Source organism: Pseudophryne corroboree, chromosome 1, assembly GCF_028390025.1.
Source record: "Pseudophryne corroboree isolate aPseCor3 chromosome 1, aPseCor3.hap2, whole genome shotgun sequence".
In the NCBI taxonomy this organism is placed as follows: Eukaryota; Metazoa; Chordata; class Amphibia; order Anura; family Myobatrachidae; genus Pseudophryne; species Pseudophryne corroboree.
Genome location: NC_086444.1, coordinates 306,678,648 through 306,690,798, shown reverse-complemented (window position 1 = coordinate 306,690,798; position 12,151 = coordinate 306,678,648). Strand labels below are relative to the sequence as shown.

At 47.3% G+C, this 12,151-nt stretch overlaps 1 protein-coding gene across 1 annotated transcript in view; it reads right to left on the bottom strand.

Annotated features, from left to right (window-relative positions):
* ZCCHC8 (zinc finger CCHC-type containing 8) overlaps window positions 1-12,151 on the bottom strand; it is a 238,495-nt gene that overhangs the window by 129,886 nt on the left and 96,458 nt on the right. The window contains exons 7-8 of the mRNA XM_063964450.1: window positions 7,694-7,759; window positions 6,777-6,837 (exon numbers count right to left, since the gene is read on the bottom strand). Of these exons, the coding sequence (XP_063820520.1) occupies window positions 6,777-6,837; window positions 7,694-7,759 (127 nt within the window). The remainder of the gene's footprint in view (window positions 1-6,776; window positions 6,838-7,693; window positions 7,760-12,151) is intronic.

The window sequence follows — 12,151 nt, the reverse complement described above, 5'->3', positions numbered from 1 at the left end:
CTCCTCCCCCTATGACCCTCCTCCAGACTCCAGTTAGGTACTGTGCCCGGACGAGCGTACACAATAAGGGAGGATTTTGAATCCCGGGTAAGACTCATACCAGCCACACCAATCACACCGTACAACTTGTGATCTAAACCCAGTTAACAGTATGATAACAGCGGAGCCTCTGAAAGATGGCTTCCTTCAACAATAACCCGAATTAGTTAACAATAACTATGTACAATTATTGCAGATAATCCGCACTTGGGATGGGCGCCCAGCATCCACTACGGACTCCGAGAAATAGATTTATCGGTAAGTAAAATCTTATTTTCTCTATCGTCCTAGTGGATGCTGGGGTTCCTGAAAGGACCATGGGGATTATACCAAAGCTCCCAAACGGGCGGGAGAGTGCGGATGACTCTGCAGCACCGAATGAGAGAACTCCAGGTCCTCCTTAGCCAGAGTATCAAATTTGTAAAATTTTACAAACGTGTTCTCCCCTGACCACGTAGCTGCTCGGCAAAGTTGTAATGCCGAGACCCCTCGGGCAGCCGCCCAAGATGAGCCCACCTTCCTTGTGGAGTGGGCCTTTACAGATTTAGGCTGTGGCAGGCCTGCCACAGAATGTGCAAGTTGGATTGTGCTACAGATCCAACGAGCAATCGTCTGCTTAGACGCAGGAGCACCCATCTTGTTGGGTGCATACAATATAAACAACGAGTCAGATTTTCTGACTCCAGCTGTCCTTGCAATATATATTTTTAATGCTCTGACAACGTCCAGTAACTTGGAGTCCTCCAAGTCGCTTGTAGCCGCAGGCACTACAATAGGCTGGTTCAGATGAAATGCTGACACCACCTTAGGGAGAAAATGCGGACGAGTCCGCAGTTCTGCCCTGTCCGAATGGAAAATCAGATATGGGCTTTTGTAAGATAAAGCTGCCAGTTCTGACACTCTCCTGGCCGAAGCCAGGGCTAGAAGCATGGTCACTTACCATGTGAGATATTTCAAATCCACCTTCTTTAGTGGTTCAAACCAATGAGATTTTAGAAAGTTCAAAACCACATTGAGATCCCACGGTGCCACTGGAGGCACCACAGGAGGCTGTATATGTAGCACTCCCTTAACAAAGGTCTGGACTTCAGGGACTGAAGCCAATTCTTTTTGAAAGAAAATCGACAGGGCCGAAATTTGAACCTTAATAGATCCCAATTTGAGACCCATAGACAATCCTGATTGCAGGAAATGTAGGAATCGACCCAGTTGAAATTCCTCCGTCGGAGCACTCCGATCTTCGCACCACGCAACATATTTTCGCCAAATTCGGTGATAATGTTGCACGGTTACTTCCTTCCTTGCTTTAATCAAAGTAGGAATGACTTCTTCCGGCATGCCTTTTTCCTTTAGGATCCGGCGTTCAACCGCCATGCCGTCAAACGCAGCCGCGGTAAGTCTTGAAACAGACAGGGACCCTGCTGAAGCAAGTCCCTTCTTAGAGGTAGAGGCCACGGATCTTCCGTGATCATCTCTTGAAGTTCCGGGTACCAAGTCCTTCTTGGCCAATCCGGAACCACTAGTATCGTCCTTACGCCTCTTTGCCGTATAATTCTCAATACTTTTGGTATGAGAGGCAGAGGAGGAAACACATACACCGACTGGTACACCCAAGGCGTTACCAGCGCGTCCACAGCTATTGCCTGCGGATCTCTTGACCTGGCGCAATACCTGTCCAGTTTTTTGTTGAGGCGAGACGCCATCATGTCCACCATTGGTCTTTCCCAACGGGTTACCAGCAAGTGGAAGACTTCTGGATGAAGTCCCCACTCTCCCGGGTGAAGATCGTGTCTGCTGAGGAAGTCTGCTTCCCAGTTGTCCACTCCCGGGATGAACACTGCTGACAGTGCTATCACATGATTCTCTGCCCAGCGAAGAATCCTTGCAGCTTCTGCCATTGCACTCCTGCTTCTTGTGCCGCCCTGTCTGTTCACATGGGCGACTGCCGTGATGTTGTCCGACTGGATCAACACCGGTTTTCCCTGAAGCAGAGGTTCTGCCTGGCTTAGAGCATTGTATATTGCTCTTAGTTCCAGAATGTTTATGTGAAGAGACGTTTCCAGGCTCGTCCATACTCCCTGGAAGTTTCTTCCTTGTGTGACTGCTCCCCAGCCTCTCAGGCTGGCGTCCGTGGTCACCAGGATCCAATCCTGCATGCCGAATCTGCGGCCCTCCAATAGATGAGCACTCTGCAACCACCACAGAAGAGACACCCTTGTCCTTGGAGACAGGGTTATCCGCAGGTGCATCTGAAGATGCGACCCTGACCATTTGTCCAACAGATCCCTTTGGAAAATTCTTGCGTGGAATCTGCCGAATGGAATTGCTTCGTAAGAAGCCACCATTTTTCCCAGGACTCTTGTGCATTGATGTACAGACACCTTTCCTGGTTTTAGGAGGTTCCTGACAAGCTCGGATAACTCCTTGGCTTTTTCCTCCGGGAGAAAAACCTTTTTCTGAACAGTGTCCAGAATCATCCCTAGGAACAGCAGACGAGTTGTCGGCATTAACTGGGATTTTGGAATATTCAGAATCCACCCGTGCTGTTTTAGCACTTCTTGCGACAGTGCTAATCCCATCTCTAGCTGTTCTCTGGACCTTGCCCTTATTAGGAGATCGTCCAAGTATGGGATAATTAATATGCCTTTTCTTCGAAGAAGAATCATCATCTCGGCCATTACCTTTGTAAAGACCCGAGGTGCCGTGGACAATCCGAACGGCAGCGTCTGAAACTGATAGTGACAGTTTTGTACAACGAACCTGAGGTACCCCTGGTGTGAGGGGTAAATTGGAACGTGGAGATACGCATCCTTGATGTCCAAGGATACCATAAAGTCCCCCTCTTCCAGGTTCGCTATCACTGCTCTGAGTGACTCCATCTTGAACTTGAACTTCTTTATGTACAGGTTCAAGGACTTCAGATTTAGAATAGGCCTTACCGAGCCATCCGGCTTCGGTACCACAAAAAGAGTGGAATAATACCCCTTCCCTTGTTGTAGAAGAGGTACCTTGACTATCACCTGCTGAGAGTACAGCTTGTGAATGGCTTCCAAAACCGTCTCCCTTTCGGAGGGGGACGTTGGTAAAGCAGACTTCAGGAAACGGCGAGGTGGATCTGTCTCTAATTCCAACCTGTACCCCTGAGATATTATCTGCAGGATCCAGGGATCTACCTGCGAGTGAGCCCACTGCGCGCTGTAATTTTTGAGACGACCACCCACCGTCCCCGAGTCCGCTTGAGAAGCCCCAGCGTCATGCTGAGGCTTTTGTAGAAGCCGGGGAAGGCTTCTGTTCCTGGGAAGGAGCTGCCTGTTGCTGTCTCTTCCCTCGACCTCTGCCTCGTGGCAGATATGAATAGCCCTTTGCTCTCTTATTTTTAAAGGAACGAAAGGGCTGCGGTTGAAAAGTCGGTGCCTTTTTCTGTTGGGGAGTGACTTGAGGTAGAAAGGTGGATTTCCCGGCTGTAGCCGTGGCCACCAAATCTGATAGACCGACTCCAAATAACTCCTCCCCTTTATACGGCAAAACTTCCATATGTCGTTTTGAATCTGCATCGCCTGTCCACTGTCGCGTCCATAAAGCTCTTCTGGCCGAAATGGACATAGCACTTACCCGTGATGCCAGTGTGCAGATATCCCTCTGTGCATCACGCATATAAAGAAATGCATCCTTTATTTGTTCTAACGACAGTAAAATATTGTCCCTGTCCAGGGTATCAATATTTTCAATCAGGGACTCTGACCAAACTACCCCAGCACTGCACATCCAGGCAGTCGCTATAGCTGGTCGTAGTATAACACCTGCATGTGTGTATATACTTTTTTGGATATTTTCCATCCTCCTATCTGATGGATCTTTAAGTGCGGCCGTCTCAGGAGAGGGTAACGCCACTTGTTTAGATAAGCGTGTTAGCGCCTTGTCCACCCTAGGATGTGTTTCCCAGCGCTCCCTAACCTCTGGCGGGAAAGGGTATAATGCCAATAATTTCTTTGAAATTATCAGCTTTTTATCAGGGGCAACCCACGCTTCATTACACACGTCATTTAATTCTTCTGATTCAGGAAAAACTATAGGTAGTTTTTTCACACCCCACATAATACCCTGTTTAGTGGTACCTGTAGTATCAGCTAAATGTAACGCCTCCTTCATTGCCAAAATCATATAACGTGTGGCCCTACTGGAAAATACGGTTGATTCGTCACCGTCACCACTGGAGTCAGTGCCTGTGTCTGGGTCTGTGTCGACCGACTGAGGCAAAGGGCGTTTCACAGCCCCTGACGGTGTTTGAGTCGCCTGGACAGGCACTAATTGATTGTCCGGCCGTCTCATGTCGTCAAACGACTGCTTTAGCGTGTTGACACTATCCCGTAGTTCCATAAATAAAGGCATCCATTCTGGTGTCGACTCCCTAGGGGGTGACATCCTCATATTTGGCAATTGCTCCGCCTCCACACCAATATCGTCCTCATACATGTCGACACACACGTACCGACACACAGCAGACACACAGGGAATGCTCCTAACGAAGACAGGACCCACTAGCCCTTTGGGGAGACAGAGGGAGAGTTTGCCAGCACACACCAAAAGCGCTATATATAACAGGGATAGCCTTATAATAAGTGCTCCCTTATAGCTGCTTTATATATATCAAAATATCGCCATAAATTTGCCCCCCCTCTCTGTTTTACCCTGTTTCTGTAGTGCAGTGCAGGGGAGAGACCTGGGAGCCGTCCTGACCAGCGGAGCTGAGAGAGGAAATGGCGCCGTGTGCTGAGGAGATAGGCCCCGCCCCTTTTCCGGCGGGCTCGTCTCCCGCTATTTAGTGAATCCAGGCAGGGGTTAAATATCTCCATATAGCCTCTGGGGGCTATATGTGAGGTATTTTTAGCCTTTATATAGGTTACATTTGCCTCCCAGGGCGCCCCCCCCCAGCGCCCTGCACCCTCAGTGACTGCGTGTGAAGTGTGCTGAGAGGAAAATGGCGCACAGCTGCAGTGCTGTGCGCTACCTTTAGAAGACTGCAGGAGTCTTCAGCCGCCGATTCTGGACCTCTTCTGACTTCAGCATCTGCAAGGGGGCCGGCGGCGCGGCTCCGGTGACCATCCAGGCTGTACCTGTGATCGTCCCTCTGGAGCTGATGTCCAGTAGCCAAGAAGCCAATCCATCCTGCACGCAGGTGAGTTCACTTCTTCTCCCCTCAGTCCCTCGTTGCAGTGATCCTGTTGCCAGCAGGACTCACTGTAAAATAAAAAACCTAAGCTAAACTTTTTCTAAGCAGCTCTTTAGGAGAGCCACCTAGATTGCACCCTTCTCGGCCGGGCACAAAAATCTAACTGGAGTCTGGAGGAGGGTCATAGGGGGAGGAGCCAGTGCACACCACCTGATCTGGAAAAGCTTTACTTTTTGTGCCCTGTCTCCTAAGGAGCCGCTATTCCCCATGGTCCTTTCAGGAACCCCAGCATCCACTAGGACGATAGAGAAAAACAAGTTACTATTAGTATCATTGTGGAGTGATGACCTCATTCCTATGATCACCACAAAGATCCACAATATAAAGGGACTAAGCCTGGAGATTGTTCAAGAGATTATGCAGGTGAAGAAAATGGATCAGAAGCATATTGCAATAATCAGATCCTGCGGGAAGTGTAAAAACAACAATACAAACAGCTGCCTCTCCTCCTGTAATATAAATGGTAATTCATGAATACCGTGGAGCAAGGAGACACACAGTAAACGTTGACGTGTTTCACTGTGGGGGCTCTCAAGTACTGTGTGGAAGCAGGTGCCGATCACGGCACCACTGAATCCAGCTCCAGACATCCTCCGCTGTGGCATGTTGATAATGTAGTAAGAAAAAGGAAGAAAATTTTAATAAAGTGGCTGTCATTAACAGCCACAGTGCAATCACACTGCACAAGAAGGCGTGCAGAAATACTAAGTTCCCTGTAAGCCAATCCAGGTATACAAGGTATACAAGGGGAGAAGCCTGAGCTTCTGAAGGCGTCCAAAGCTTGTGTCCCTGCACTCTATACCCCAGAGTCCAAAATGTCTTCAGAAAATTTTGTACAGAAACATAGTATTACTATCTAGAGCAGTGGTTCCCAACAGTTCACGTTTTCCAGGTCTAGAATTAGCTCCACCCAAGGATCTTTTAAAATGTGTCATGGAGTAATGACTACACCTGGGTACCTACTAGATGACAGGAAAAACCATGAACTGTTAGGGGTCCTTGAGGACAGTTTGGGAAGCACCGATCTAGAATATAATATATGTAACATTGCACTTATATAATTCAGTTGATTTACACTAATTACATAAAAAAATAGATCTCTCATTGCCATTGGAAAGATGAAATAAAAGCAACAAAGACAGGCTAGCTATGAAAAAGTGATTTTCTTGTCCATATTGACTCAACCAGCTGTTAAAAAGTCCACTATGAAACAATTTCAGACCAGAACATAAAAGGGTTCAATCCAATTAGTAGCCAACAGCACCATAACTGGCCCCATCACTCTGAAAGCAGTACTCTGGGGCTGCAAACAAATGAACACAAATCCACAAGTTGGCGGGACCGGATATGCGGCATACAGCAACACAAACTCTCAGCTAATTGGATTGAGCCCACAGCATTTGGTTGCAAATATACAGATAGACCAAAATTAAATAAAAATCCCTTCAATTGTGCATGTAGCGCCAGTCTCTTTTATAGCTAAATATTAATGTGTAAACAGTCTTACTTTTGGGCAGTCCCTCAGCTGATGTTCCTCTGAGCCACAATTGAAGCAGCATGGTTTTGGTCTATTTAATGAAATTAAAAGAGGTACTTTCAAATCAAAGAGATAAACACATGTTAACATAAAACTGACACAGCAGAGTTTACAGCAGAACGCAGAGTGAGTGAATGTTTAGGTACATGTAGAGATTACGGGCAGATTCAATTCCCAGGAAAATAAGCAGCAATGTTTAGCTTCGTACAATAATAAATTATATTAACCCAAAATGCTGGCTTTCCTGCATACCTCATTAGGTGCAAAGGAAAATTAGCTATGGCTCTTGCCACAGAGCCTTCCTTAACGGTTCTGGAAGGCACATTCGACAATCAGAGAATTTAACTTCCTCGTAGGTTATTTCCAAGGACAGCAGTGAGCATGGCGTACAACAATAAACAATGCCTAAAAGTAGACTTACTGGTAATTTAACAATGGCAACTCAGAATGATCAAGCATCAAAGAGGAAGCTTTGTACTGCTCCTGGAGCAAATGTTTAGTTGCAGGTTAACAGCTATACATAAAATTTTCCATTTATCATCAACACTTCTGCTTCTGTGCAGTCATCTAAATCATGTGTTATACTTCAGGCTCACATCTCTGTACCTAAACAAGAAAAGCTATGACAAGGGTGACAAACAGGTCTACACACTCTATGCTTTAGATGTAAAAGGGTAGGTGATGCTCAGTGCTGTAGGGAATGTCCTTTAGTCTGCTCTGAGAAGCAGACAACCATTATAAAAATCACAATTCTGATCAATTACTAAATCATGGATACACGACATGGATTGTATTATTTCCCTATGAATGAGTCTAGAAAACTATATTAGCACTGTATAACAAGGATGACCCATGTTCCTAAAAAGGAGAAAAAGAAAAATACAAACCTTTTTGCCTTTACTTGTACTTCTTGGCCTTCTAGAGATAAAATCTGAGTAAAAACTTGCTGGTATCTTTATTAGAATATAATTAAGGGATTTTCTTTATATACTCACACCATTACATAACAGACTGATAAATTAGAGAATGCATACATGTACTCCGCTGAAGTTACCAGGTCCAGTATCAGCGTCAAACCTTAAAGGTTTAAGACTGTTGGTGATAACAGCCCTATGGTTTTACAGAGTGATAGGAATTACAACAAAATTATAATTCGAGTAAATGGGTAGCTCCTCCCATTGAAAAAGTTGATCCCCCTACTTAACCACTTACCTGGAACAGCAGCCTGGGATGTGACCGTAACCAGCTGCGCTTTTGTCAACACGGTCGCATCCTAGGCTGTTACTGGAAAAACAAAAAATAAAAAAAATAAAAAATAAGATTTTACTTACCGATAAATCTATTTCTCGTAGTCCGTAGTGGATGCTGGGGACTCCGTCAGGACCATGGGGGATTAGCGGCTCCGCAGGAGACAGGGCACAAAACTAAAGCTTTAGGATCAGGTGGTGTGTACTGGCTCCTCCCCCCATGACCCTCCTCCAAGCCTCAGTTAGGATACTGTGCCCGGACGAGCGTACACAATAAGGAAGGATATTGAATCCCGGGTAAGACTCATACCAGCCACACCAATCACACCGTACAACCTGTGATCTAAACCCAGTTAACAGTATGACAAACGTAGGAGCCTCTGAACAGACGGCTCACAACAATAACAACCCGATTTTTTTGTAACAATAACTATGTACAAGTATTGCAGACAATCCGCACTTGGGATGGGCGCCCAGCATCCACTACGGACTACGAGAAATAGATTTATCGGTAAGTAAAATCTTATTTTCTCTGACGTCCTAAGTGGATGCTGGGGACTCCGTCAGGACCATGGGGATTATACCAAAGCTCCCAAACGGGCGGGAGAGTGCGGATGACTCTGCAGCACCGAGTGAGAGAACTCCAGGTCCTCCTCAGCCAGGGTGTGCCCCTGACCAAGTAGCAGCTCGGCAAAGTTGTAAAGCCGAGACCCCTCAGGCAGTCGCCCAAGATGAGCCCACCTTCCTTGTGGAATGGGCATTTATATATTTTGGCTGTGGCAGTCCTGCCACAGAATGTGCAAGCTGAATTGTACTACACATTCAACTAGCAATCGTCTGCTTAGAAGCAAGAGCACCCAGTTTTTTGGGTGCATACAGGATAACAGCAAGTCAGTTTTCCTGACTCCAGCCGTCCTGGAAATCTATATTTTCAGGGCCCTGACAACATCTAGCAACTTGGAGTCCTCCAAGTCTCTAGTAGCCGCAGGTACCACAATAAGCTGGTTCAGATGAAACGCTGACACCACCTTAGGGAGAAACTGGGGACGAGTCCGCAGCTCTGCCCTGTCCGAATGGACAATCAGATATGGGCTTTTGTGAGACAAAGCCGCCAATTCTGACACTCGCCTGGCCGAGGCCAGGGCCAACATCATGGTCACTTTCCATGTGAGATATTTCAAATCCACAGATTTGAGCGGTTTAAAACAACGTGATTTGAGGAATCCCAGGACTACGTTGAGATCCCACAGTGCCACTGGAGGCACAAAAGGGGGTTGTATATGCAGTACTCCCTTGTCAAATTTCTGGACTTCAGGAACTGAAGCCAATTCTTTCTGGAAGAAAATCGACAGGGCCGAAATTTGAACCTTAATGGACCCCAATTTGAGGCCCATAGACACTCCTGTTTGCAGGAAATGCAGGAATCGACCGAGTTGAAATTTCTTCGTGGGGCCTTCCTGGCCTCACACCACGCAACATATTTTCGCCACATGTGGTGATAATGTTGTGCGGTCACCTCCTTCCTGGCTTTGACCAGGGTAGGAATGACCTCTTCCGGAATGCCTTTTTCCCTTAGGATCCGGCGTTCAACCGCCATGCCGTCAAACGCAGCCGCGTTAAGTCTTGGAACAGACATGGTACTTGCTGAAGCAAGTCCCTTCTTATCGGCAGAGGCCCTGAGTCCTCTGTGAGCATCTTGAAGTTCCGGGTACCAAGTCCTTCTTGGCCCATCCGGAGCCACGAGTATAGTTCTTACTCCTCTACGTCTTATAATTCTCAGTACCTTTGGTATGAGAAGCAGAGGAGGGAACACATACACCGACTGGTACACCTACGGTGTTACCAGAACGTCCACAGCTATTGCCTGAGGGTCTCTTGACCTGGCGCAATACCTGTCCAGTTTTTTTGTTCAGGCGGGACGCCATCATGTCCACCTTTGGTCTTTCCCAACGGTGCACAATCATGTGGAAAAAACTTTTCGATAAAGTCCCCACTCTCCCGGGTGGAGGTCGTGTGAGGAAGTCTGCTTCCCAGTTGTCCACTCCCGGAATGAAAACTGCTGACAGTGCTATCACATGATTTTCCGCCCAGCGAAGAATCCTTGCAGTTTCTGCCATTGTCCTCCTGCTTCTTGTGCCGCCCTGTCTGTTTACGTGGGCGACTGCCGTGATGTTGTCCCACTGGATCAATACCGGCTGACCTTGAAGCAGAGGTCTTGCTAAGCTTAGAGCATTGTAAATTGCTCTTAGCTCCAGTATATTTATGCGGAGAGAAGTCCCCAGACTTGATCACACTCCCTGGAAATTTTTTTTTTTTTTTTTTTCTTGTGTGACTGCTCCCCAGCCTTTCAAGCTGGAATCCGTGGTCACCAGGACCCAGTCCTGAATGCATAACTGTGGCACTTTAGTAGATGAGCACTCTGCAGCCACCACAGAAGAGACACCCTTGTCCTTGGAGACAGGGTTATCCGCTGATGCATCTGAAGATGCGATCCGGACCATTTGTCCAGCAGATCCCACTGAAAAGTTCTTGCGTGAAATCTGCCGAATGGAATCGCTTCGTAAGAAGCCACCATTTTTCCCAGGACCCTTGTGCAATGATGCACTGACACTTTTCCTGGTTTTTGGAGGTTCCTGACTAGCTCGGATAACTCCCTGGCTTTCTCCTCCGGGAGAAACACCTTTTTCTGGACTGTGTCCAGAATCATCCCTAGGGACAGCAGACGTGTCGTCGGAGACAGCTGCGATTTTGGAATATTTAGAATCCACCCGTGCTGTCGTAGAACTACTTGAGATAGTGCTACTCCGACCTCCAACTGTTCTCTGGACCTTGCCCTTATCAGGAGATCGTCCAAGTAAGGGATAATTAAGACGCCTTTTCTTTGAAGAAGAATCATCATTTCGGCCATTACCTTGGTAAAGACCCGGGGTGCCGTGGACAATCCAAACGGCAGCGTCTGAAACTGATAGTGACAGTTTTGTACCACGAACCTGAGGTACCCTTGGTGAGAAGGGCAAATTGGGACATGGAGGTAAGCATCCTTGATGTCCAGGGACACCATATAGTCCCCTTCTTCCTGGTTCGCTATCACTGCTCTGAGTGACTCCATTTAGAATAGGTCTCACCGAGCCGTCTGGCTTCAGTACCACAATATAGTGTGGAATAATACCCCTTTACTTGTTGTAGGAGGGGTACTTTGATTATCACCTGCTGGGAATAGCTTGTGAATTGTTTCCAATACTGCCTCCCTGTCGGAGGTAGACGTTGGTAAAGCAAACTTCAGGAACCTGCGAGGGGGAGACGTCTCGAATTTCCAATCTGTACCCCTGGGATACTACTTGTAGGATCCAGGGGTCCACTTGCGAGTGAGCCCACTGCGTGCTGAAACTCTTGAGACGACCCCCCACCGCACCTGTTTGTACGGCCCCAGCGTCATGCTGAGGACTTGGCAGAAGCGGTGGAAGGCTTCTGTTCCTGGGAATGGGCTGCCTGCTGCAGTCTTCTTCCCTTACCTCTATCCCTGGGCAGATATTATGGGGACGAAAGGACTGAGGCTGAAAAGACTATGTCTTTTTCTGCTGAGATGTGACTTGGGGTAAAAAAGGTGGATTTTCTAGCTGTTGCCGTGGCCACCAGGTCCGATGGACCGACCCCAAATAACTCCTCCCCTTTATACGGCAATACTTCCATGTGCCGTTTGGAATCTGCATCACCTGACTACTGTCGTGTCCATAAACATCGTCTGGCAGATATGGACATCGCACTTACTCTTGATGCCAGAGTTTCGCATATATAGAAATGCATCTTTTAAATGCTCTATAGTCAATAAAATACTGTCCCTGTCAAGGGTATCAATATTTCCAGTCAGGGAATCCGACCAAGCCACCCCAGCGCTGCCCATCCAGGCTGAGGCGATCGCTGGTCGCAGTATAACACCAGTATGTGTGTATATACTTTTTAGGATATTTTCCAACCTCCTATCAGTTGGCTCCTTGAGGGCGTCCGTATCTGGAGACGGTAACGCCACTTGTTTTTATAAGCGTGTGAGCGCCTTATCCACCCTAAGGTGTGTTTCCCAACGCGCCATAACTTCTGGCG